Source organism: Suncus etruscus, chromosome 7, assembly GCF_024139225.1.
Source record: "Suncus etruscus isolate mSunEtr1 chromosome 7, mSunEtr1.pri.cur, whole genome shotgun sequence".
Lineage (NCBI taxonomy): Eukaryota > Metazoa > Chordata > Mammalia > Eulipotyphla > Soricidae > Suncus > Suncus etruscus.
The window spans coordinates 12549855-12577765 of NC_064854.1; the positions used below are offsets into that span (position 1 = coordinate 12549855).

The 27911-nt window shown below is 36.3% G+C and overlaps 1 protein-coding gene across 1 annotated transcript in view; it reads right to left on the reverse strand.

The window, feature by feature from the left end:
* The window catches only part of PKD1L1 (polycystin 1 like 1, transient receptor potential channel interacting), a 113586-nt gene that overhangs the window by 43722 nt on the left and 41953 nt on the right, over positions 1-27911 (reverse strand). Inside the window, 12 exon segments of the mRNA XM_049777515.1 lie at positions 3083-3183; positions 6314-6471; positions 6585-6695; positions 9820-10059; positions 12805-13017; positions 14362-14418; positions 15065-15260; positions 18346-18457; positions 20711-20831; positions 22234-22376; positions 25749-25826; positions 27152-27322. Coding sequence (XP_049633472.1) covers positions 3083-3183; positions 6314-6471; positions 6585-6695; positions 9820-10059; positions 12805-13017; positions 14362-14418; positions 15065-15260; positions 18346-18457; positions 20711-20831; positions 22234-22376; positions 25749-25826; positions 27152-27322 — 1701 coding nt within the window.

Here is a 27911-nt window from a genome sequence, read left to right on the forward strand (position 1 = left end):
TAGAGATTTTGCATCTTCACTGATAAGCTTTCTGACTGACCTCTGTAAAAGTATTGAGGTTTCCCACTACTACTGTGCTTCATCAATGTGTTTCTTTAGGTCTAATCATAGAAGCCTCTTAAACTTTCCTGTCCCTTTATTATTTGTATGTGTTTATAAGATTGAGTACTTCTTAATCTATTGTTCCTTTGACCAATAAGTTGTGCCCATATTTGTTTCTAATTACTTTATTTAGATTAAATGCTGTTTGGTTTGATATAAATATGGCTGTTCTACCTTTTTTTATATATATAACCTTTACTTGTATGATTGTGTTTCATCCTTTTGCTGAATCTGCATTTATATTATGGGTTTAGTTGAGTTTCCTGCAAGCAAATTGACTGATTTTCTTTCTGGATTCATCTAGCTATTCTATACTTTTAGATGAAGGAAATAACCACATGAATAACTACCGTGACAATGACATATAGAAAAATACAATGCCTTTCTCGAAGACAGGTAGGGGGTTGGGGAAGAGAGAAATGGGGTTCATTGGTGATAGAAAGTTGCACTGGTGAACAGGGGGTGTATATTTTATGACTGAAACCCAATTAAGAACATGTTTTGTAACCATGATGCTTAAATAAAAATTATAATTAATAAAAAAGGAAATACAACCCATATTTTTATGAAATGGAAAAATTAGTGGAGCTGAAGGAGTAGAGGTATCTTTGCAGCTTTGGTTATCAGTGTGGCCACTGGAGGCATGTAGGACTGAATGAATCTTTAGGTGGGGGTCACTATGACCTGGTCTGAAGGAGTAGTCTCAGGGAACAGGACAAGAAGTGGCAGGTTCCAAAGTCTAGAGACTAAGGGAAGGGTTGTCCTATTATTAAGTAAAATAGAGGTATCAAGGAACAAAGCCTCCCAATACACCTGCTTGGGTACAGAGCTGGGTTCTGCTTAGGCTGGCCAAAAGGGGTGGTCTGGGACATAGGCTATGGCAGAGCATCTATAGAGTCCAGAGAGTAGGGGAAAAGACTGTCCCAGGATTGGCTGAAATGGGAGCAGGGGGCAAAGCCTCAAGATAAACTTGGTTTAGAGGTGAAAAATGCTTAGTCACATCCCAGGATGGTCCTGGGGAATAGGTGTGGTGCATCTCCAAAGACTTATGCATTTATCCTCTGATTAAAAATATTATATCTACCCTGAAGGTATACTCATTTTTCTAAATGATTTGAGCACCAGCACAAGTCTGACACATACAGAGACTTATTGAATAAAAAATGTGTAACTGCCATGGAAAAGTGTGTAGCTACCAAAATTGTGAAAGCACTGATTTGGGAGGTTTCTAACATATGGCCATAACAAATGAATGTGAAAAATGTACAAGAAACAGTGAAAAATAAAAATATGTGTGCATATGCTTATTTTCTTCTAAATAAACTGGAATTATAAACAAGGAACTAATTAAAACAATGCAGTTAGAGAAATAACTACACTAACAGCTATCATGACAATGGTAATGAGTGAGAGAAGTAGAATGTCTGTCTCAAATATAGGCAGAGGTGGGGGAGGAGGGACATGGGGGACATTGGTGATAGGAATGTTGCACTGGCAAAGGGGGTGTTCTTTTTGTGACAGAAACCCAACTCCAAACATGTTTGTAATCACGGTGTTTTAATAAAGATAATATTATTATGTATAAATAAAGATAATATTAATATAAATATAATATAATTATATATAAAATTATATATAAAAATTATACATAAAATTATATGTATAAATTATATATAAAATTATATAAAATTAATTATATTAATATAAATTAATATAATATAAAGATATTATTATTATGTTTAAATAAAGATAATATTAAAAAAAACAATAACTAGAAGGTGAGAACAAGGTAGCATAGATATGGCTGATGAAACAAGATTATATTGTGAGAATGTACTTATTACTTTGAATAACACAACTGACTCATTAAAAATGTTAAGTAACATGTGTAGGTGAATCAAATGTGGCCAATGATAGAGAATCAAGATGTAAAAACAGAGATAGTTTTTTTTCACTCTTTTCCTTAATTTTCTATTAGCTTTAAAATTTTCATTAATATTTTTTGAGCAAAGAAACTTCAACTATAAAAAAAAAAGAAACTTCAACTATGGGCTGGAGCAATAGTACAGCATGTATAGGGCATTTGCCTTGTACATAGCCAAGCTGGGTTTCATCCCCAGCATCCCATATGATCCTCCGAGCACTGCCAGGAGTGCTGACACCAAAGTGCAGAGCCAGAAGTAACCCCTGAGTACTATTGGGTATGAACCCCTCCAAAAGAAACACCAATTATAAGGTCTTTTAAATATCATTTGGTAAGTTGGATTTGATTAATCGGATCTTTTACTTTAGTTTGGTACATTAATAGCAGTGAAGTTCTGAGCTTTTAGAGAAAATGCTTATTTTTTTTTAAATAAACTATGGAAAGAGAGCAGTTCAGTTTGCACTCCTGATACGTATGGACAATTAACTATCTCCAGAGATATGGCCTTCAGATTAGCTTCAAACATGGAGGAGTCTCAGTAGCCAGGAAGTTCCCTGTCAAATCTAGAATCTAGATGCCTCTCTAGTGAGGACTGATAGGAGTCTTGAGGAAAACAGTCCTGGAAAATTGTTTTCTTAATATTTGAAAAGACAGACAAGCCAAACAGATTGGGCAACTCAAGATGTCATATAGATCAGTTCTGCCAGGGAATGTCCAGGGGCAGGTGTCCAATGAAAGAAGCAATCATTAAATGCTGAGCTAGTGGCCAGGAGACACTGTAGGAAAATATAATAGCAGAAATAAAGGCAGGGACTAACAAGGAAATGAGCTGTGAAAGTCCTTTCAATCCATCTCTCCAGTCTGTTCTTTCCCCTCAGTACATAACAGTATTCGACTGTTCAAATGAGCTCACCAGGAAAGTGTCACTGCATATGCATAGAGTAGAAATTTTTATCTTCAAATGAGCTCACCAGGAAAGTGTCACTGCATATGCATAGAGTAGAAATTTTTATCACACAAATATACTGGAAATGAAAAATGTTCTCATCCACAAACCTTTATGTGAAACAGCAGGGAGATAAATATATATAATGCTTGTATCCCAGAGGTGTATCTGTTTTACAAGAAAATCTGAGGAAGTTGGTTTTTCAAAGTACCTAGGAGAGAAAAATGAAGCAATGATTTTGTTTTTTCCTCTCAAAGACTTTATCTGTATAATTTTGTATGTACATTTTTTAGTACAAGAAGGCAGGTTGGGTCTACAGAGAGAACTGTTCTTATTTCGCAGGGTTCTTACTAATGGCACCACAGTCCTTCAGTAAGAACCTCTATGTGACACTATTCCTCATTTTGTTAATATAAAACAAGAAAAATCAGTTTATTTAAAAAATATACTTATTTATTTTTGTTTAAGCAGCAGGACTTATTCATAGCTGGATTTTTTTGGGGGGAGTTTGGTTTTTGGGTCACACCCAGTTATGCTCAGGGGTTACTCCTGGCTATGTACTAAGAAATCGCTCCTAGCTTGGAGACCATATTGGACGCCAGGGGAACGAACCGCGGTCCATCCTAGGTCAGTGTGTGCAAGGCAAATGTCCTACCGTTTGTATCACCGCTTTGCCCCTCATAGCTGAATTTTAGACACACTATGTTTCAGCACCAATCCTACCAACAGTGTCTTCTTCCCTTCACCCATGTTCTTAAGTTCCCTCCCTCAACCCTTCCATCACCAGCATGCCATTTTGACCTGCATATTTTTAATTTTGGTCACTGGAATTCAGTTCTCTTGTTTTCCTTATTGTTGACTCTGGTTTGGATATTTAACAATATCACTGTTTTACATCACCAATATGTTTGGATCTCCTTATTCTCTGCTCACCATTGATTCTGGTGTATCTCTTCTTATCCCTTCAGTTTCCTTCCTTCTCTGTCCTTTTTCTCCCTGTACTATGGAGCCACGAGTATTCTAGGTATCCCCTTACAAGCACTGCATTCCATTGTCCAGTTATCTTACATACTACATAATAAAACAGTTTATATTTTAGGAATATTGCATGTAATTCATGTGGTCAGGGATATGCACTCTGTGTCACAGGTGTTAGTGCTTTTTGTATTACTTCTATAAGACAAATAAAATGAATGGGGCAGCAAGGGCTGGACAGATGAAGGACTAGGGGAATAGTTAAAATGAGAAAATCATCAGAACCAAAACCTTTACTGTAAATGACTTAAAGAAGTAATACAGGGCCTGAGAGATAGCACAGAGGCGTTTGCCTTGCAAGCAGCCAATCCAGGACCAAAGGTGGTTGGTTCGAATCCCAGTGTCCCATATGGTCCCCTGTGCCTGCCAGGAGCTATTTCTGAGCAGACAGCCAGGAGTAACCCCTGAGCAATGCCGGGTGTGGCCCAAAAACCAAAAAAAAAAAAAAAATAGAAGTAATACATCTTTTAAAGCAAATATACATGTTCCAGATATTTAATGGTTTATCTCATGTGGTAGGATAGGAGGAGTTGAGACAATAAGAATATATTAACCCCATGCTAAGCACTTTGAGTCTATTACAAGAGACATTAGTTGGCATGCCCATTAAACCAAATAAGTGATTCATTGTTAGATGGCAGCCTGTAGTGCGATGCTCATTTGGAGTTGCACATTAAAATGTCTCTGCTAAAATTAGTCTCACTATTGCTTAGCCTCATTATATAATTTAGCTGAAAAATATTGAACTAAGACTCACAATCTCAGCAGCAGTGACAAAAATGACTTACTATAAGCACATTTCTTTTGTTTGAAATAATAAATAATCCAATTCAGGTCTACATTTTTTTTTTGTTTTTGTTTTTCGGGCCACACCCGTTTGATGCTCAGTGGTTACTCCTGGCTAAGCGCTCAGAAATTGCCCCTGGCTTGGGGGGACCATATGGGACGCCAGGGGATCGAACCACGGTCGCGATCTTTTCTTGGCTAGTGATTGCAAAGCAGACACCTGACCTCTAGCACCATCTTGCAGGCCCCTCAGGTCTACATTTTGAGAGAGAATGAAATTCCTAAATGAGATCGCCTATATTGTCACTGACAATGTGACTATATTTTATTTCAATAAACTTAACAGGCAACAATATAATCTCAAAAACACCAAGTGGGGAATAATATTCCCTCATTATTCCCTTACTAGATAACAATATTTCTTTAAACAGTAAGTCTCATGACTGCCTTTAAAATACAGTTGTATTATTTTATCACTTCTTACAGCTTAGTAGTATTCCATTGTTTATATATATCACATCTTTGTATATGTTATTGGACATCTGAGTTAATTCCAAATCTTAGCTATTATGCTGAGTACTACAATGAATAATGGTGTGCATAAGTCTTTTTTCTGTCCTGAGATATATACCCCAAAGTAGAATTGCTTGGTCCAATGGTAGCTCAATTCTGAGTTTACTTAGAACCTTTCATAGGGGTTAGACCAGACAACATTCCCACCAGCAGTGGATGAGTGTTCCTTTTCTTTACATTCCTGCTAACAGAGATTGTTCCTGGTATTTTTGATATGTGCTATTATCACTGGTTGTAAGATGATATCTCATTATCATATTGATTTGGGTTTCCCCAAATGATAAGTAATGATGATCAGTTTTTAAATGTGCTGTTGGCCATCAGTTGGCATGAAATTCAATGCAACATGAATAGGACTGGTATATATCATGTTAAGTGAAGTAAGCCAGAAAAAGAACACATACAAAATGATATCACTTATATCTGGTATTTAGAGTAAGTGGCTGAAGGAAAGCAACGGTCTATAGGGGGTATGTCATTGTGGGTCATCCTGGGACCCACAATATAGGGAGAAGAAAAAGAATAGAGTGGAAGGGAGGAAGAGAAACACAGATGAGAATTAATAGGGGTTAAAAATCAAGGGTATACAGGTATATCAGTGGTATTAAGGACTGATAGACCCAAATATCCAAACAGTAGTCAACAGCACTGAATCATGATATCTAAACTTTAACAACTGGAACTAAAATGGTGCCTATCAAGATGGTGAGCTTGGCAGGAGAGATATAGGATGGCTCTCTGAACATTGGTGTAAAGAGGGTGACACTGATGTGAGATTGGTGCTGTAATATTGTATGCCTAAAACTCAACTATGAGTAACATTGTAAATCATGGTGCTTTAATAAAAATGTATTAAAAATAAAATAAAATGCATTTGTATTTACTAGTTTTCACCAGTCATTCTCAAGGATGATTTCTCCCACTCCAGACTCTACCCCATAACACACCTTACCAGAATCATGACCGGGAAAGTACTTGTGATGGGCTTAGAAAATTCTATTCTTATCTGTAGAGATTCCAAGGGATTTTCAGAAAGTCCCCAAAACTTATGAAAAGTCATTTTATCCTGATTCAATACAAATGTTGTTTTCTTTCTCTTATTTTCCTGTTATAAAATGGAAAACATGTCATAAAATCGTGACACTGGTAATCTCAACGCACAAAAAACCCAGCTCTGCATCACAAATGTGGCCCAGTGGATATAAAGATCTTCCTTACCAGGCCATCTTCTGCTCTGAATTCCACAGTCAAAGGATTCCTTAGTCGCTGTCTGCTGATGGGCCTTCTGCTAGAACAGTTGTACTGGGAGACGGATATAACTTGACCAATCTTGGGAAACAACAAAGACCCACAGAACAGGTAACATTAAATAGATAATATGTTGAGAAAAAACTCAAGAAACCAAAACACTAATATGTAATTATGGACCTGACAGTGAGCAGAACAGCTTGTTTTACTGGTTGGAATGGTAGGATAGAGGGTAGTAGTATAATGCTTCATTTATATCATTTAGTTACAAACAATAATAATTACAAAGTGCTTAACTCTTTACAACTTTTACTTAAAATCATATAAAATATATTTACTATAGATAATTAGAAATATAGGGAAAGGTATGCAGAAAAAAAATAGGTTGCCTGTAATACCATTGCCCTCAGAAATGTCATGTTTGAAATATTTGCTATACTTTGAGTATATACTGGACAAATAATTTGCTTTTGTTATATAAAATCTTCCAATGCCACAAAATTGGATAATTTAATTCGATATTTATGGATTGTTATAATTCAATAAAATAATAGTGCACTGAATCTTTCTGTTGAATGTTTTGTCAGAACAATTTGGCTATTATAAATATTATCACACAAAATCAATAAATAAAACTGACAGCTCACTCTCACACTTCTCTACTAGGTGAAGTCCAAAGTTTTATCAGGCAGCCTGCTATTGGACACTTCAGGTCCAAGGCACATGAATTATTTTTCCATTTGTCTGTTATTGTTGCAGAATGGACCTAATTCAACGTCTATTTTGATCTGAGACTGCCCCACAAGATGAGCTCCAAGGCTGTTTTAGGGCTACACCCATGAGTGCTCAAGGGCTACTTCCTGGCTCTGCACTCAGGAATCACTCCTGGCTAGCTCAGAGGACCAGATGGGATGCTGGGGATCAAACCCGGGTCAACTGTGTGCTGAAATTCCCTACCTGCTGCAAATGCCTTACCTGCTGTACTATCACTTTGGCCCCCTGAGCAAACATTTTGCCCAATATCCTGCTCACTGGATGCTCATGCGATTTCAGAGGTCCTGTATCTCCTATCTTATACATTCCCACCTACACGAGAGCTGAACATTATGAACAGTGAACTAAATTACAATATTATTGTTTCTTGTTATTTATAATATATATTATTATATAATACTATTATTATCCTCTGAAAATATAAACTATATTTGTAACACTCCAACATCTAAGATATAACAAAAAAACGAAAACCAAAAGCAACCAAAAAAAAAAAAATGGAGGAGTTAAGTTACTTCTACAGTAGAGGAAATAATTTATAAAGTTTAACAGAATGTTCATCGCTGCCCAAGACTTAGAGTAATAGTCTTGTTGATGATAAATAATATGCATAAGTATTAAAATATTCATGCAGTTTCAAGAAACACTGAGAAGTTAAAAAAATCACATAAACACACATTCAGAGTGAATGAAGAAAAATCAAGAGTGAGAGGAGAGAAAACTATTATAAAAGTTAACAGTAGACAAAAGAAAGCTGAGAAATATTCTGGTATCAGACAAAAATAGCATTCAAACTAGAGAAAGTAAAAAGAGGCAGGTATGGGGGCTAGAGGAATAGCATAGCGATAGGGCATTTTGCATCCAGGATGAATGGTGGTTCCAATCCCGGCATTCCATATGGTCCCCAGGCCTGTCAGGGGCGATTTCTGAGCACAAAGCCAGGAGTAAGCCCTGTGCACCGCCGGGTGTGACCCAAAAACCATAAATAAATAAATAAATGAATAAATAAATAAATAAATAAATAAATAAAAGAAGCAGGTATGAATGCTAAATAGTTAAAGGTTTGACAGAAAAAGAGAACTTGCTGCTCATGAACAGATATACAGCAGATTAAGGGACAACCAATATAAAAAAAATAACTCATAAAAAACTAAAAATGCTACATTGAATAAAAAACAGTAGTAGCGGGAAACTTTATCATTAGATAAATCAGACAGAAAGAAAATTAGTAAACAAACAAAAATAAAGCACAAAGGTAGCTGCTAAGACAGTAACAATTTGCACCAAAATTATAACTGTCAATCAAAAAATAATGGAGAGTGGAGTATGAGGAAAGTTGGGATGGGGGAGATAAAGGAATGGGATGAAGTGTAATGGATACTTGGTGGCAGGAATATCAGTACGTCAATGCCATGGGGACATTATTTTAATCCTATTACCTAAACTGTACTAAAAATAATGATGAAATAAAGCAAACAGTCTTTTTTGAATACTTATTTGATCAATTTTTTTGGTAGGAGTTTTTATGGGGCAAAAATAGGACCCAACTTTTTAAAGGACAAAATACAGGTGATGAAGGGCTTCTAAGAAAGTTCATACATAAATTTTCAGCTCTGCACACACTACACAATCAGTTTACATTCTTTTCTAGACAGGTTTAAAAATTTCCCAATACTTTATTTCTTTATTGCTTGCTACTAATATGTTAATATGCGGATTAACTTGTACTTTTCTAAAAAAAAAAACCCTAAACGCTTTTATGAAATATAGATTTTGAACAAAATAAGTTGTGCATCATGAACTGACATGTTCATTCATCAGACATTTCTTGGGTGTCAAAATAAGCGAGGTACTGGATTGAGTTCGAAATAGAGAACAGAGAGCATTGCTTTCTGCTCCCCAATTCCAGAAATCTTGGAGTGTTCTGATAGTTTGCTAAGGCAAGAAGGAAGAACAGATGTTCCTAGAACTGGCAGCTTTGCCAGCTTCTTTCAATATTTCCTGTAATACTGGGTTCTTAGGCTGCATTTTTCAGTGAATTGGTGACTACCTTTGCTAACTCAACCTACGTGTACCTTCCAGATACATGAATGGGAGAAGCAAAGCTTTCAGAAGTTCATACTTAAGATGTACTTTGGTCAAACTCTTCACTGATCACACAAACAAACTTGTAGACCATGATGTCACTTGTCTGGAAAATCTGAACCACCAAAAGATTAAGCGTACAGCAGGAAATATTGAGTGTGTCCAGTTACCAAGAATACCTATTGTTGCTGATATTTTCTTCTAGGATAAATAGGAAGAAGTATGTTTTAAGGGAGCCCTCTTTTGGTACGGAACTCTAAGTGCAAAATTCTTTCCTCTTCATTATTCAAACACAGTTCCCGCACTTTCAGGATAGTCAGTGGAGGTAATTCTTGCCATACTGTACCTGACTAGGATCTGGTCTCTCTAGAAATGGATTCTTCTTGAAGAGTGTTAGCTGGATACAGCAGAAACGCTGCATTTCTGTTGCAGAAGGACTGAGAGGAGCCACGACAGCAGGTAAATGCACCTGGATAGAACCCAGTCTCTGCACAGAGCTCTGTTGCTCATGGTGAAACAGCACACAGAATTCCATCTGTTTGGTGCTCATACAGAGCTCACTACCGTTGTTCAAAAAGAGGCAGCCCTGAAACAAAGGATAAAAGATTGTGAATGTGGGGCTGGAGTGATAGAACAGCAGGTTGTATGTGGCCAACCTTGGTTCCATCTCCAGCTGCATCCCATATAGTCCCTGAACCTGCCAGGTTTGAGTGCTGCCAGTGTGAGCCCCTTCCCCCCAAAAAGACTAGAAATGCACGAACTTTCCATTTTTATGATGAATTTTCATGGCTTATTATCATCCTGTGAGAATTGCTCTGCTTCTATGTATTTCTTAACTTATTCTAAGTCAAAATACCATTGTTTTTTTTGCATTAGTGCTTGACTGAAAGGTTGAGCACAGGAGTCTAGAGTTTATTGCAAAGTGTTAGGTGAGTAGCAATTGAGTCTATGGCACTTATTGCTAGACAAGTTCTTGTTAATGAATCAGAAAGTATTCTTTGTAATTTTAAAAACAACACAATAGCATTCGTTAAAAATAAATCAGTAGATCTAAATGAGGTGTCTGACAAGAGAGGCAAAAGCCTGCTTTTCAAACCCTTATGCAACTCTCAGTAATTTGAACAGAAATAAAATAAAACTTTAGGTTTTTTTGGTATAGCTGCTCTAAATATCATTATTTTATTTTAATAAGTGATATAAATTAATATTATTCATAAATGTTTTATATTAATAGAATATAGAGTATGTTCATAATATATTATTTATTAATTATAAGAACACAATGCAGAAAAGGCATTTGCCCACATATGTTCATCACAGCAGTATTCACAATAGCTAGAATCTGGAAACATCACAAGTGCCTGAAAATAGATGAATGGATAAAGAATCTATTACCTCTATGCAATAGAATACTACACAGCTATTAGGAAAAATGAAGTCATAAAATTTGCTTATACATGAATGAATATGGAGAGTATTAAATGAGTCAGAGAAAGATGAATAGACAGAATGATCAGACTCATTTGGTGATATATAAAAAAAGACAGTATGGTAATATATAGGTACAATAGAGATGCAGGCCAGGTGGACCAATCCATGGTAGAAAGCTTGCCACAATGGAGCCAGGGGTTGATCCCATGATGGTATGCTTCAAGGATGGAGAAACCCTGAATCTCTTAGGCCACGGGAATTCCCTTTCTTCCCCAATGCTTACTGTGCCTATGCAAAAAAAAAAAAAAAAAAAAAAAAGTGGGGGGAACGCCAAACCCTACCACTCCAGCACTCATACTTTTTCTTGTTTTGTTTTGACTTGTTAGTTTTTGACTTTATTTTCCTTCTCTTTTTTTCTTCCACTTTTCTCTTTCTTTTTCATGCTTGTGATTATTATTTAGAGATTTATTTTTATTTTTATTTGCCGGGTCCATTTTTTTCTTTTTTCTTCCATTTTTCTTTTCTTTTTTTTTCTCTCTCTCTTTTTTCTTTTTTTTGGTAGTTGTCACCAAATTTTTTCTCCCATTTTTCTTATTCTTTTTATATCCAATGACGGTGGAATGGATGCTCAATCTACAACAAGCTGTAAAGTGGAGACCAGTTGCACTAGCATACTGGGGGGTAGAGGAGGGAGATATGGGATGCATACTGGAAACAGGGGTGGAGGGAGGACAGCACTGGTGGTGGGAATGCCCCGCATTCATTGTCACTATGTACCATAAATGCTGCAGTGAGAGATTTGTAATGCACTTTGGTCACAATAAAGATTAAAAAAAACAAAAACAAAACACTGATCTAAAAAAAAAAAAGAAGAAAGCTTGCCACAAATAACGGGAGAGTGCAGTTAGAACAGAGAAGGGATCATTGTGACATTAATAGTTGGAAATGATCACTCTGGACAAAAACAGAGTACTGAAAGGAGAGAAAGTGATATGCATGATACTCCTTCAGTAATAATATTGCAAACTGTAATGTCAAAAAGGGAAAAAAGCAAGAGAGACAGAGAAAAAGAAAAGAAAAATACTTGCCACAGAGGCAGGCAGGGAAGAGAATAGGGAGGAGTGTGGGAGGAAAACTGAAGGACATTGGTGGCAGTAAATACGCACTGGTAAAGGGTACTGGACATTGTATGACTAAAACTCAATTATGAACAACTTTATTAACTTTATTTATTAAAAATATAATAAAGTGGGGCCGGGTGGTGGCGCTGGAGGTAAGGTGCCTGCCTTACCTGCGCTAGCCTAGGAGACGGACCGCGGTTCGATCCCCCGGTGTCCCATATGGTCCCCCAAGCCAGGAGCGACTTCTGAGCGCATAGCCAGGAGTAACCCCTGAGCGTTACCGGGTGTGGCCCAAAAACCAAAAAAAAAAAAAAAAAAAAAAAAAAAATAAAGTTTGCACTTCTAACAGGTCCACTTTTTAGTAATAAATATTAGTAAATACAATTATAACTTATTTAAATTTATAATGAATAAATAATTTATTACATTAGTGGGACTGCTTTTTAATACACATTAGAAATTATTTGCATTGCTCCAAAACAAAGGAGTCTTGAGAAATGCCATTTCTTAGGCAAACACATCTTGAATGAAAATCATCCCCAAATCAGAAAATGATGGAACAGAAATCAAGTTTCACAAGAAGTACTATAATATTCTCACAAAACACTAAAAATGCCAAATGAAAAAAAAATTCCAAATACCAAGCTTCCATCTGGAATACGCAGAATACTTTAGAAACCAACTTTAATTTTGCTTAAAGAAGCAGTTAAAAATACAGGCTAATATCCTGGGCAAGGCGAATAGCTGTTTCGTTATGATGAAGAAAAATGGTGACTTACCAACAATATATCTGAGATAATCTTGTTTCCTTCTTCTCGTAAATAGTTAACACTTCTTGATTTTCCTTCATCAGATACTTCCAAAACCTCAGCTATAAGAAGGATGAGCTCAGCCATGGACCTTCTGTCTGCCACAAACTTTGCTGAGTGTTGGTTTTGTGTGAGCATCATTCGGCTGTATTTGAATATGTGAACTGTATTTTTAAAACTTAACTGCATGAAAAGAAAACAAATGAAATGTTTCATGATATGGATGTGTGTACTTAAGGACAGTGACTGTGCTATTCAGAAATAGAGGGATTCAATTATTGGCTGACTCATAAAGAATATCTGCCATGAAGATTCAATTATTGGCCAGCCTCATAAATAACAATTTGATCTCTGATACTGGTTTTTGATTTCCTAAAAAAGCTAAAATGGAAAAATGATCTGTCATGTCTTGATGCTGAGATGCTATTTGATTTACTTTGTTTTAAATTTCTTTAAAAAATTTTATTTGGTGATGAGATGGTTGTTGGAAACATTGTATGCCCGAAACTCAATCATAAGTAACTTTGTCAAGCATCAATGCCTTACTAAAAATTGTAAAACTTTATTTGGCACACCATGATTTACAATACTTTTAATGAGAAGGTTTCATGACACATCCTCCCTCATGATTTCAGCAGTCCCCTTCTCTACCCTGGCCTGTTATGGTAAACTTAGTTCTGCAGACCACCTTTGATTTTCTGTTGCCTTAGGACCTTCGTTGGTCCCTTTCTATATTCCTTTATTTAAGAGATATTACTCAACACTTGTACTTCGTCTTCTCATAGATGTCACTTGATGGCTATTTGTATTATACCCCAACAATCACTTTTCAAATCCTTGCCAAAAAACCCTTCTACAACCTTATCTTCTTCCTTTACTCATAGGCATTGTGTTCTCAGACTCAGAGGCCCTCTCCTATTTCCAAATAGCCCAAGTAATCTAAGGAGAAAAGAATATGGGAGGACTCTCCCCCATTTTAATCTATACTATATAGCAATTAAACTAAAATTATACTGGAATAAGATTAGGTTCTCAGACCAATGGAACATATGTTCCAAGACATAATGTTCCAAGACAAATCCTTAGGTATACAGACAATTGATCTTTGTCAAAGGAGAACAAATTATGAAGTGGGGCAGAGAAAGCCTCTTAAACAAATGGTGTTAGGAAAACTGGGTGTCCATATACAAAAACAAAAACAAAAAACTACAAAAACTCAGACCTTTTTCTAATGCCATGAACAAAAGTCCTAAGCACCATAGAGAGAGATTCTCAAGCACAAAGCCAGGAATAATCTTTGAGCACAGTCAGATGTGGCAAAAAGTAAAAAAAAACCGAACAAACAAAAACCAACCCACCAATTAAAATCTTCATTAGTAATGATGATGAATAAAGCTATTTAAAGAAATTATTAGGAAAAATGATATATATTAAAACATAATTCGGCTCAATGTATTTTTCAAGAGTTTATCTAAATCCTCATAAGAATGGAAAAGAGCTGTAAAATAGACTTGGGAAGAAACTCACCTTATTAGGAAACTGGATGAGGTCCCTTAACATAAGAATAGAATCAATCATTTCTTCCTGACCAGGAGAAACAAAAACAAAAACAAAAAAAAAAAGGAAACTTAGTTGATCTTCTTAAAAGTTGAATAATTCCTATTGTTAATGGAGATACTATTTTTTAGAGCCAAGAAATTGGATACACTAATATTCTATAGAGAACTTAGTAATCTGTATCTCTCTTCTGGGTTTTCCACTGGTTAGACTCCTATTACACAAGGAAATTAAGGAGAAAATTTGAACATGGATAAGAAAATTACAGAAGAAAAATTCAGTTCCAATGAAAATAATATTCATACAACAAAATAAGATTTACTCTTAAAATGTAAGCTCTCCTTAAGAGTTGCAGAATATGTGAGCAAGGACATTAACACTTGAATATTTTGCCATTTCTGTATAAGTTACTTATGATAATAATATTAATTTTGCCATATTCTTGTTAAAATAAAAGATAATATTGAATTTTTGTAAGTGTTATGTACAGATGACAGTTTGTATGTCATACATTGTTAGGCGGCAGGAGCTATGATATGGCACACTTGGTATCATTTCTTGATTTAGTTTCATAAGCCTAACCAGATGTTGCTAGGCCAACAATCAGAGGTCCTACAAATATTGTTAAGTCTATAATTATATAAACACTAAACTCACCCTTCCCTGAACATACCTGGTTTGTAAATTCTAGTTTGCATACAGAAGAAATGAATGTATTTTGTATCTGCGACCATTGGATACATGATGAACTTTTTACTTCTTTTGTCCAACGACTTAGGATTCTGTTAATCATCGTGATATAATTCCTGATTTCTAAGTAATTTCCCATTAACTGGAGGGTAGATAGATATTTTAGGCTGGAATTATACCTGAGGAAACACATGAATTATTATATTGTTCCAATATATTCCAAAACTTTCAGCCAATCTACCTGGCTAAAAAAGGCATTCACTATAAAAATGATTTGGGATGAATTTGAATAAAATGGGAATGGCATAGAAAAGTTGGTATATTATACAGGTATAGTGCAAAAATTCATGGTATTTTTTATCAGAAGTGAATATGGCATAAGAAGCCAAGCCAAGTAACACAGAAATATTATAAATGGAAGCAAAGTAGTTCAAGCAGAGATAGACAAAGACAATACTCTGGCTTTAACTAACCAATGGATGATTCAGAAATATTCTAGCAGAGTTGGTGGTTAGCCCTTAAATCACAGCTGAGTAAAACTCACACTGTACTCGGATGCTAAACCATTATAACATTATAATAACCATTATAATAAATACCCTATGAGCAAGGTGTGTTTTTATTGGAAATCAAGAATAATTCAAGAATAAAATATCAAGTCATATAAAGACTAGAGAGACAGTATAGCAGATAAGATGCTTGCATGTCTGCAGCCAACCTGGGGTTGATCCCCAATACCTCATATTGTCCCACGATCCATGCCAGGAATGATCCCTGAGAGCAGAACCAGGAGTAAGCCCTGAGCACTGCCATGTGGGACCCAAAACAAATAAACAAAAAAATCATATATTAATAACATTAATAACCTAAAGAAAAAACACACACGTCAGATTTGATAGATCTAGCAAAAGTATTTTTATGAAATCCACCCAATACCCTTTTGTGATAAAAAACCCCCATGATTCTAGAGTATATGAAATTTATTAAATTTGTTGAACATGAAAAATTGGAATTTTCCACTTCTAGCCAACATAGTTGGACTATTAAACAAGTAAAAGAAATAAGCTTTCCAGGCTAGAAATATTTAAAGATAACATGATTTTATTCCAAGGAATATACTTAAAATGGTTTTATCTAATGAATTAGTTCATCAAAGCTGTAGGATATAATATTAATGGTTAGAAATCAGTTGAATATCTATAAACCAGCAATACAAATTCTAAAAATAAATTAAGAAAACTTTATGTAAAACATCAAATGAATGAAATACTAATAATTTAACAACCCATAATAGAAATTTCAGCAGTGATGTTGAAACTACTACACTGAACACAAAACATAGCTGAAAGAAATGAAAGTTTAAGTAATTTAGAGGAAAATAAACTGCAAATTTGAAGACTTTATACTGCCATGATGAAAATACCTCCTAAAGTATACCTAAGGTATACTTCCTGAAATATCTCCTAAAGATCTTCATATTGAATGAAATATCTATCAAATACTCAATGTATTTTTTAAAAAATTGACACAATAATGACCAGAGATTAAAAATAACCAAAATTATCTTGAAAACAAAGAACAAAGTTAGTAAATCATGCTAGCTTATTTCAAATTTTACTAGAAAGTTATAGTAGTCAAGAAAGTAAGATACTGGTACACAAATGTACAGATTAAAATAAAATTTATGTCATGTTGAGGATATAATGCATGGGTTGAGGATATAATGCATGGGTTAAGGAATTTGCCTTGCACAAAGTCAATTTTGGTTTGATCTCTGGCACTCCATAAGGTTCCCTGAATACCATCCTTGAGCACAGAGTAAGGCTTAAGACCATTTTCACAGTTGAGTGTGGCCCAATTCTCCCAATTAAATAATTAAAATAGAATATATGGGGGCTGGAGAGATAGCATGGAGGTAAGGCATTTGCCTTGCATGCAGAAGGATGGTGGTTCAAATTCTGGCATCCCATATGGTCCCCATAGCCTGCCAGGAGCAATTTCTGAGCGAAGAGCCAGGTGTAACTCGAGTGCTGCCGGGTGTGACCCCAAAACCAAAAATAAATAAATAAAATAAAATTTATGGCCAAGTAAATGGTTACTTTATACAAATTGACTAAGCAGTTCTATCAGAGAAAGAATACTCCTTTCAATATATGGGTAGAAAAACTGGTCAGCCACATGCAAAAAACCCCAAGAAATACCTTAAATAAAATGCCCTGAGATATCATTTCATAGGCAGTAGGATGGACGAATGCAAAAGACAGAGAGACAAGTATGGTGAGGACGTGGAGAAACCAGTACCCTCATTTAAATGACATAGACTCTTTGAAAAATGGTAGTGTAATATTATTATAAAATCCAAAAATTCTTCTTGGTATATACCCAAAAGAAATAAAAATACACTCCTACACCTTTTTTAAAAAATGGCATAATTTGGGGCCGGAGAGATAGCATGGAGGTAAGGCGTTTGCCTTTCATGCAGGAGGTCATCGATTCGAATCCCAGCGTCCCATATGGTCCCCCATGCCTGCCAGGAGCAATTTCTGAGCACGGAGCTAGGAATAATCCCTGAGCACTGCCAGGTGTGACCCAAAAACCACACCAAAAAATGGCATAATTTATACTTTTTTAAAGTGAAAACAAAGTCCACTTCAAATGATGAATGGATAACTGGGCTACGTATACTCACAGTAAAATAAAAGAATACAGTTATGATGGTTTACAAAAGGAATCTCAAAATAGAACAAAAAATAGAGAAGACAGACTCAGAAGACCACACATCCCATGTGCTAATAAAATAAAATAAAGCCCAGAATCAATAATCTTTGGACATAAAATAAATTAAAGGTATCTGTGGCCAGTGGAAAAATCTGGGAAGAGGAATGAGGGAATCAATTACAGGTTTGAAGAATAATAAAATCAGATCATTGTTAATGAACTCATAATATATACTAAATCCAAGGAATTATTATATATAAATGGATAATTATACGGTATGTAAATTATATCCTTATATACTGTTTCCAAAACAGAAGAGTGCTTATGAGCTCTGATGGGCCTACACAAATATAAGTATTTATAATTATATTATGATATATATTATATTTACATATGGTAAGGAGCTCAAGGCAGAGTCCTTTTTTGCTCATTCTGACACGAGTTAACAGATGACACTATTCACTTCTCAGTGCTCTGCTTAGAAGGGGCCATTTCTGAGGAAGCACAGACATTCTGTAAGGAAATAAGAAAGGCAATGCCACTTACAAGTCTTCATCTGGGCAGTGAGAGCCAGAGAAATGTGGAAGTACAGTGACCTCCACAGTACATGGCTGTACCCGAGAGCCTTGGCCGTCTGTGACCTCAGTGGACACCAGGACTGTCAGGAAATATGCAAAGATAGGTCAACCACACGATGAAGAGATATTTTTTTCTCTATATGCTGACAGCAACTGAATGGCAAGGATCAATAACGCAAGAAAACTGTGAAATGATAGCTGACTTTTCTTCCACTGGGAATGGCGGTAGGTAACTGGTACCAGTGGTGAACTTTGTTTGTTTTTTTTTTAGTTCTCTGGGGAGACTGCACATTACAACATGAAGCATTGAGCCAAATAACAAGTGTGTGTATTTGGTGTGTACATGAAATAGGTGAAGATACCAGTGGAGGCACAGATGCTGCCAATGTGTGCCAGAGGCTTTGGGAAGTGAGTTCACTCACTCACTCACTCACTCACTCACTCACTCACTCACTCACTCGCTTATTTGCAGCTCTATGGGGCAATTAAATAGAGTGGTGGCTGCCCCATGTGGATTTCCTCCTGTTAGATTTATAGTTATATTTAAAGAGTGGTGTATATAGTGTTATTCCCGGTATTCCAAAGCAGCAAGATGGACCTCAAGTTTAACTGAGAAAAATACCTGCAATTTTTTACAGGTATCCCAGTGATTCTACTGCAGATTAAATTGGTTATTTGCTTCAGTAAAGAAAATGTGAAAAAGAGTTCATGGAAGATTCTAAAGTAACACATTGAGTTGGAACTGTGTAACCATTATTCAAGAAAGGCAGCTCAAGTGAAAGCGCCATAGGCTGAAGCACAAGTTCTGCCTGGAGGAATTCCAGGTTTACTCCCTGGCACCACATATCCCCTCCAAGAATCATCAGGAAAGATGGCACTACACGTAGCTTTTAAGCACTGCTGGGTATGACCCCAAAATAAGGTGAAAAGTAAAGATATAATTAAATATTCCTCAAGTTGTATGTATAGTTGCTTATATTTACCTTTATCTAAATACAGAATTCAGAATTATCTTGATTTACAAAAAGATAGAGAATGGGTAAAATTTCAAAATTGAAGAACATTTTGATAAAGGCCGTGCAAAATACCTCTATCTATTTGGCCAAGTTGCACAGAGCTCATCATGACACCAGGCAGATGTGCCCACCCAAACCAACGTATAGCATCTTGCCTAGAAAATTTTGCTCATTTCACTGACCTTACTTAGAAGGTCAAGGATTGGTAAAGAAGAAAACATAGTAAACTTGAAAAAGAGGTGAAGTTTAAACAAATCTCACAGACAAACTAGTTCAGACTTCAGAATAAAATAATCTCATAGGGGAACCGGAGTGGTGGCGCAGCAGTAGGGAGTTTGCGTTGCATGCTGCTGACCTAGGATGGACCTCGGTTCGATATCCCAGCATCCCATATGGTTCACCGAGCCAGGAGCAATTTCTGAGCACAGAGCCAAAAGTAACCCCTGAGTGTCATTGGGTATGGCTCTCCCCACCCAAAAAAATCTCATAGGTAAAACTCAAAGAAACTTCAATCACTGGATTTTGCATTCACATAAAAAGAATAGAAAAGTTTTTAAAATATCTTTTATCTTTCATAGATTCAAAATGATTTTTATTGAATTTAATTAACAAAACAGATTAAATCAGGAGTACTGCATAATACCTATGTGTCTATGTCTCTGACAAACTCAGCTCTTAGGATTGATTTAGAACTGAATAGGATTGCAGGGACAGTATTAAGAGAAAAGACATGGCACTGTAGGATTTATTTTATTCTGAATACAACACATGCTAAAAATCTAATATCCGGGCCCGGAGACATAGCACAGCGGCGTTTGCCTTGCAAGCAGCCGATCCAGGACCAAAGGTGGTTGGTTCAAATCCCGGTGTCCCATATGGTCCCCCGTGCCTGCCAGGAGCTATTTCTGAGCAGACAGCCAGGAGTAACCCCTGAGCACCGCCAGGTGTGGCCAAAAAACCAAAAAATAAATAAATAAATAAACCCCCCCCCAAAAAAACAACCAAAAAACTAATATCCTTTTATTTTGTCCACAACAAAGAAAAATTGACCAGATTACAATCCATTAATAAATAAAAATAATATATAATAGTATGAAATCTTAATTTATGTTACACTAACATTTTTAGGCATTGAGTCATTTATATTTAGGTTATAAAGTAAGCATAAAATGTATTTTTAATATTACTAATGTATTCTTGCATAAAAGCTAGCTATCTTACAAAGATAACAATTGTATTTTCTGTTTTAGAAAACCAGGGAAAGTTAGAGCTCCAATTAAGGACAACCAATACCCCCCAAAATGCAAAGTGACTTACCTTTATAATTATTCAAGGGCTCTCCAGCAGGCAAAGCAAAGTAATACTGAACATCTCTGCCATGATACAAGGTGTGTTTGGATGAGTTGCCTATCTGATAACTAAATTCATAACGAAAGTCCTATAGTCCATTCCCCAAATAAAGCAAAAGAAAAGCATAGATTAACAAACAGAAGCACTCCCACAGTAAATACAAATATGTCTCAATCCTTCTTCCTAAAGCTGTTTACAGACAGGAATATTACAGAGACTATCTCAATGTCCTGGGACACAAGCAGATATAGTCACCTCCCTATCATGACCTCCTTTCACTGGACACCCTTTCCCTTCTGAGCTCCAGAGAGGCTCATCTGTCACTCCGTCTGGTGAGTCATGTATCCTCCTGATTCCAAGACACCTCAGAGTTCCTGGGTACCATCCATCTAGGTTCTCTGGGAGGGAATGGATGCAGTCTCACTTAACTTGGGGTATAGACATAGAGCGGGAGCTTGAGAATGATAGTCTCAAGTACTCTAACCAATAAGACAAAAGACTGGACTAGACCTTTATTTAAGACCTGGTACCTCTGGGAATGTCGGTGGACTCTCAGGTAAGGGGCAGAAAGGGCAGAACAGGCTCTAGTCTAGGTAAATGGGCAGTGTAAGATGACACCCAGCTATCAACCCCAAACAAAGGTCTTCCCCCAATTTCCTTCTTCCTTAAACCTCTTCCTTTGATATGTAAAAGTCCACTGGATAGGTAGGTACTTTCACCTCACTCTCCAGGTGGATAGGTATTGGTATGAAAAAGAAGAAAAGTCAGCTTTGGTTGGTGCTCTGAGATACCACCAGGTGCAGACTGGTGCACCTGACTTACTCCTGACTGGCTTGGCTAATTATTTCTTCGCTGCTACCCTGCCTCTTCAGACCCATCAGCCTAAGGGGTTAGAAACATGGGGTGTGGGGTGATTTCACAACTCATGAATTTTTATTCTATAGGCAGGCAATAGGACAGTGTTTGTCATTTGACTTCAGGAGGAAGCATGGGGTCTCCTTAAGCCCACCCTCTCCTTTAAGACTCAAAAAGAAATGGTGATGTGCAAAATCATCACAATTAACTTCTTGTCACAAACTAAAAGAGTGAAGTTTCCAGAAACAGGCCATCTCAGGGAAGTTCCTTAGCTCATGCTGACACTGGCCCAGAATTAACTGAAGGTACTGTCCTGACATTCAGGAGTGGCAGATCCTGGCGACTAAAGCCTCAATGACTTTTGTCCTGTGTTGTGGACATGCTATGCTAACTGCTTCTTAACTGCTGCCTGTCTTTGTCTTCCTCTGAGAATCTGCTGTCTAACTGTGGTCATTCTACACCTATTCACTAACTAAGGGGTGGAGTGGGAGGGGACTCTTCATGCTCCAGACACTTCCCAATTTAAATCTTCATGCCTGAATGCATTTCCCTGCATTTTTAACCTGAAACTGACTATAAGTTCTTAGATCCTATTGCCTCAATTCCTGGGACAGACGTGGGAATGCCCACCATACCGGTCTTCCTGACATGCAGAAGACACTAAAGATAGTCTGGGCCTCCAGGCCATGAGAGGGTTGCACCTGGCAGGACACATCCTTTGGAGCCTGGTTGATGGTCAAGTATAGCTGAGCTTTCCCCAGCATGTGGTGCTTTGAAACTAAAAAGAAGAAAAAAAAATAGAGATTGAATTTGTGATAGAAAAAATTTAGAAGTATAGGAAGACTTTTACAAACTTATGCTTCTTAATTCAGAAGCATTAGTATTTCTTAGGATCTTACAAGAAATTCTCATTTAGGTCCCCATCCAGACCTCCCGGATCATTGTTAATATTGGACTGGGTTAATATTCCTATCAAGGGAGTCTAATGTTCACTGGAGGGGAACCAGCTCTGGACAGCAACTCTATGCAGTAAACATAAATGTATTCACTAAGTTCTCACTGCTTCAGGAAGTACAATTTGAAGCCCATGAAGAACATAAAAATGAAACACTTTCATGCAACAGAAATCAAAGTCTGGAGCAGAAAGTCTGATGGAATCCAGCAGCTCAGCAAATCAAAATGCCTCTTTAATCTTGGGTTTTCTTAAAGCCTCATCTAAAAACACACATGGGTATTTCGTAATGAATTCACAGTACTATTAGAATTTTACCTTTTTACTTTTAAGTGCAGAATTTAAATTTAAATGTAAAATTTTTATATTTTGTTTTTTAAAGAACATTAATCATTTCTTTGGAAATTATTTATTGGAGCTAGTTGCATCAAATAACAATAATAATTAATAATAATAGTAAGGAGAAGAAGAAGAAGAAGAAGAAGAAGGAGGAGGAGGAGGAGGAGGAGGAGGCGGAGGGAAGGAGAAGGAACTCAATAATGAACAACTTTGTAAATGAAAAAAAAAAACCAACTGTATTATGAACAATCCTGTAATGATGGTGCTTAAGTAATTAAAAATATAATAATGTCTAACTTTTCCCAATTTTTAAAAGTTTCATTGTTTCTGCCTAAAAGAGAGATCAAAGATTTCATTTGAAATTGAATCTGAAAAGAGCAAAGGAACATTTACAAAGATATAAACACTAGTGAGAATCAAAATGCTGACTTCCCTCTTGCCCCTCGGAGAAGGCCATGTTCTCTGTCTCTTCTTTTCTCCCCTCATTTTTTCTAAATTTCTTACAATAAAATGATTATGCTTAACTTAAAAAATAATAAAAATCATTCCCTTGCTTATACTTTTTGCAAAATTTAATTCAAAATGGATTAAATATTGCTTTAATCTTGCTTCTATGAAGTATATTAAGAAAACATAATAAACTTGCTTCTATAAAATCTATTAAGGAAAACATAGGCAGAACTTTCAAGATTTTGATATTAGAATAGTACTCAATAATATAACTTCATTATAAAGAAGACAAAAAAATTTTACACATAGGAATGCATCAAATTAAAAAGCTTCTGTACTGGAAAAGAAATGATGTCTAAAATAAAATGATATCACAGATTGGGATTATTCTTAAAGCTTAACAGCAATTGAAAAACATTCAAAATGGGGAGAGAGAAGAACAGACTCTTCTTCAAAAAAACAGGCATATGACAAAATATACATTGTCATTGATTTCAGGGAAATGTAAATCAAAATGATAATGAGGATCAACTCACATAGATAAGAATAGCTTGTGTCAAAAAGCCTGGAAAGAGTAGGGAGATTGCAAAAAAGGGAACAATTATTGTTGCTTTGTTCAGCCTCATAGGAAATTTCTCAGAAAATAAAAAAGATTAATATAGCTTTCATTTGATCCTGTAATTCCACTCCTGGGCATCTACCCCAAGAATACAAAAACATGAATCAAAAAGGACATATTTACATCTGCGTTCATTGCTGCATTGTTTACAACATCCAAATCTGGAAAGAACCGACATATGCCCAGATAAATGGATAAAGAAATTGTGGCAATGGAAAATTACTGAGTAATGAGAAAAGATGAAATCCTGCTGTTTGGTACAACTTGGAGAGAATTCTAGAGTGAAGCTAAATTCAGCGTGTCAGAAAGAAAAGAGAAAAACCAGGTGACTTCACTCGTTTTTTAGTATATAAAGAAATAAAAGCAAAGGATTGGGGCCTGGAGAGATAGCACAGCGGCGTTTGCCTTGCAAGCAGCCGATCTAGGACCAAAGGTGGTTGGTTCGAATCCCGGTGTCCCATATGATTCCCTGTGCCTGCCAGGAGCTATTTCTGAGCAGACAGCCAGGAGTAACCCCTGAGCAACGCCAGATGTGGCCCCAAAAAACAAAACAAACAAAACAAAACAAAACAAAAAAAGCAAAGGATTGTACAATAGCCAGTGTAAACGACCTTGAGATAGAGTCAAGTAAAGTGTGATAGGAGATGAGTGTCGGGGCCATGAGGATAATGATGTTCTCTGGTGGTAGTCATGGTGAGGTAGAACAATGAGTTTAAAATTATGACATTGTAATTTTGTATAATTGTACAAAGAAAACTATTTTTTAAAGTTTGTAGCTTAGATTTGAATGTTCTGCTATTAAATTCAATTATGAACACAATAAAAATAATCAAAATATCCCTTTCTGAGTTCCAGAGCAGACTTTTAGACTATGTTAACTTGTGTTTTTACTTTGGATAATTAAGAATCAAAACAGATGGCGAAACTGGGAATTTGCAAATGACTTTTAATTTACTTTAAAAGTTGTGGCTATTTCTTTGTGACTACAAATAGTTGTATTTTTGTGCTTGTCACAAGCAAATGAAAATCTTTAGGAAGGAGGCAAGATAACTAGAAGTTCCCCAAAGAGAAGAATTCAGATTGGGTCATAAAAATGCTAGAAGGAGCATAAAGTAGAGCAAATGAATAATGTGCTTTTTTGTTTTAATCAAGTGCACCAAGCCTCTTTTATTTATTTTTGGAAAATTGATTAATTAATTTAATCAATTAATTACTCTATTTAAACAAATAGTTACAAAGTTGGGTTAATGATTGAGTTTCAGTCATATAATATATACCACCTTTCAGCAGTGCACATGGCCCCCTATCAATGACCCCAGTTTTCTCCCATTACCCACCTGTTTGCCTCTGGGGTAGACATTTTGATTTAATCAAATTTGAAAATAAATAATAACAGTAAAAGTATCTTGTTGGGTTTTAGATATATGAAAAAAAATCATACCAATTTTCTTGCCAGAAACCAGTTTATCCAATTATCTTAGAAAAACACAAAACACATTTCTTTCTTTTTTAAAGAATCTATGTCACTCTACTTATGTATATCACTGTTTTTATGTTGATCTAAGCAGTCTTTTGATCCCATAAGGAAGAATAAATTTACAGAAATACACGGACATCTCCAATGCTGATTCTCTCATAGCATTGTGAAAAACTACAGCAAGGAAAGTGAGGGAATGAAGTTGCCCCAGAACCAAATCTAGGGAAAGTCAGAAGTGAAAGTAATCCCGATGATGAATATAATTAACCCCCTACTGCACCCTGTTCTGTACTCACAAAATGGCACAACATACCCACAGATGCTTGTAAGACGTATGTCTCTCCAGGATTCAGTGAGTATGGCTTTATTGTCACACGCTGCTCCATGGTTCCTGGAGTAAGAGAGGACACATGGGGACAACTAGCAGAACACCTCCTAGAGACTTTGCCTTCACTTCAGAGATAAAGGTAAAACACACTACTCTGGGGGTAGTTGCCTTGCTTTTTGAACCAACCTTGGCTGCCTAGTTAAATCTAAAACTTGGACATTTTGTGTATGTTTGTCTCATTCTCTGCAACTGACCCCCCCACTAGACAGAAGTAAAAGGTGCTGATTTGATTGGCTTTATTGCTACGCCTACTCAGAAATGCCAGTAGTTTGTTCAATCCCAATTTTCTTTGTAAAATGCAGACCTTATCTCTAATTCTCTCCTGACAAGAGAAGAAACTCAAATTCTGGGTAATGAATAAGCCCAGTTTAGGAATGCAGTGCCTTATTTCAATGCACTCAGAATGCCAGTAAACATCATTGGTTAACTTGTGACTAGATGGTTAATCTAACCAAGGCATTTTAAAGCAATTTCAAGTCTCTTGGTTAATCTAATCAAGGCATTTTAAAGCAATTTCACATACCACATGGGCCATGAATGATTTCTTAAATTGGATAAGAAATTAACTATAGGAGTACTTCCTTAGCTGACCCTAAGCTAAATACCCTAAAAAGAAAGAGATCTTATATACAAGTTGATGATATAAAAAGTGGTAGTTTGAATGTCATCATTTAATTTTATTTTTGCCTTAGGAGTAAGATCTGACAGTGTGGAGGGCTGTCTTTTGACTCTGTATCTAGGGGTCATTCTTGCTGGTACTCAGATGGGGTAGGAACAAATCTGGCACAATATGGCTTGGTCACATACAATATAAGTCACCTTTCTTAACTCATGTACTATTTCTCTGATCTCTGAGTTAAAATTTTTTTAAAAATATTTCATAGATAAGAATATGTAACTCAGAACTGTGTGCCTATGTGTTATCACAAAGGGTAAAGATCCAACATATTGAGAAAACCATCATGACTTGCTATAATCTCTCTCTTCAAGTGTTATGGGGTTGACTTCCTTGAACATCCAGTTACACTGTGACAACACAACCGTTGAACCCACAGGTATCTGCGCTGGTTTTCAGGAACCAGCTAACAAATCAGTTAGGCATGGTACATGTGGGAAAACAATGGGCTTTCTGATAGGCCCTGGAGGCTAATTCTTCCCTGGACAATGAGAACCTTAGTAGCCTACATAGACATAAATACCAGTAGAACAGCATGATGATTTCGTGTACTTTTCTAATAAAAATAAAAGTCATAGAACAAGTAGAGAGAGCTAAAATCCAAACTCTTCTGAATAGTTGCAGTTCCAGGATGCAAAGAGCGGGTGCATACCAGAAGACGTGTAGCCATGGAAAATACTTCGGCTGAGCAGGAACTTGGGCCAGTCCACTAGGAGGGTGGGCCTGGCATGACTGGAAGGAAGGATGGGGCCCAGTAAGTTATCCCCATCACCGTGGTCCTTATCATCAGTCTCACTTTGGCTTAATTCAGGAAGGTTGATCCCTAAGAAGACAAGTCAAGTCAAAGGATGGTAGATGGAAATTTCTATATTTCATAGATTAATTTTTTGATTTTGTGCCCATACCTGGTAATGATCAGGGCTTACTTTTGGCAGTATTTTCAGGAATCAGTCCTGGAACTGATTAAGGGACTAGATGGAGTGCCAGATATTGAACCCAGGTCTGTCACATGTAAAATAAGTGCCTCACCTACTATAACATTATTTCTATGACCTTGTAATAACTTTATTTAAAACATTAATTCAGGGGCTGGAGAGATAGCATGGAGGTGGGGCGTTTGCCTTTCATGCAGAAAGGTTCGAATCCCAGCATCCCATATGGCCCCCCATGCCTGCCAGGGTGATTTCTGAGCGTAGAGCCAGGAGTAACCCCTGAGCACTGCTGGGTGTGACCCAAAAACTAAAAAAACAAAACAAAAACAAAAACAAAAACATTAATTCAAAGCTAATATAGGTAACTTCTATTAGTAATTACTTCTGATAGATACTATATACCCAAAATAGTTTTGTTACTAAATGCACTGAGAGATCATCTTTGACATGATTAGTGGTTCAAGTACTTCCTCTCTTCTG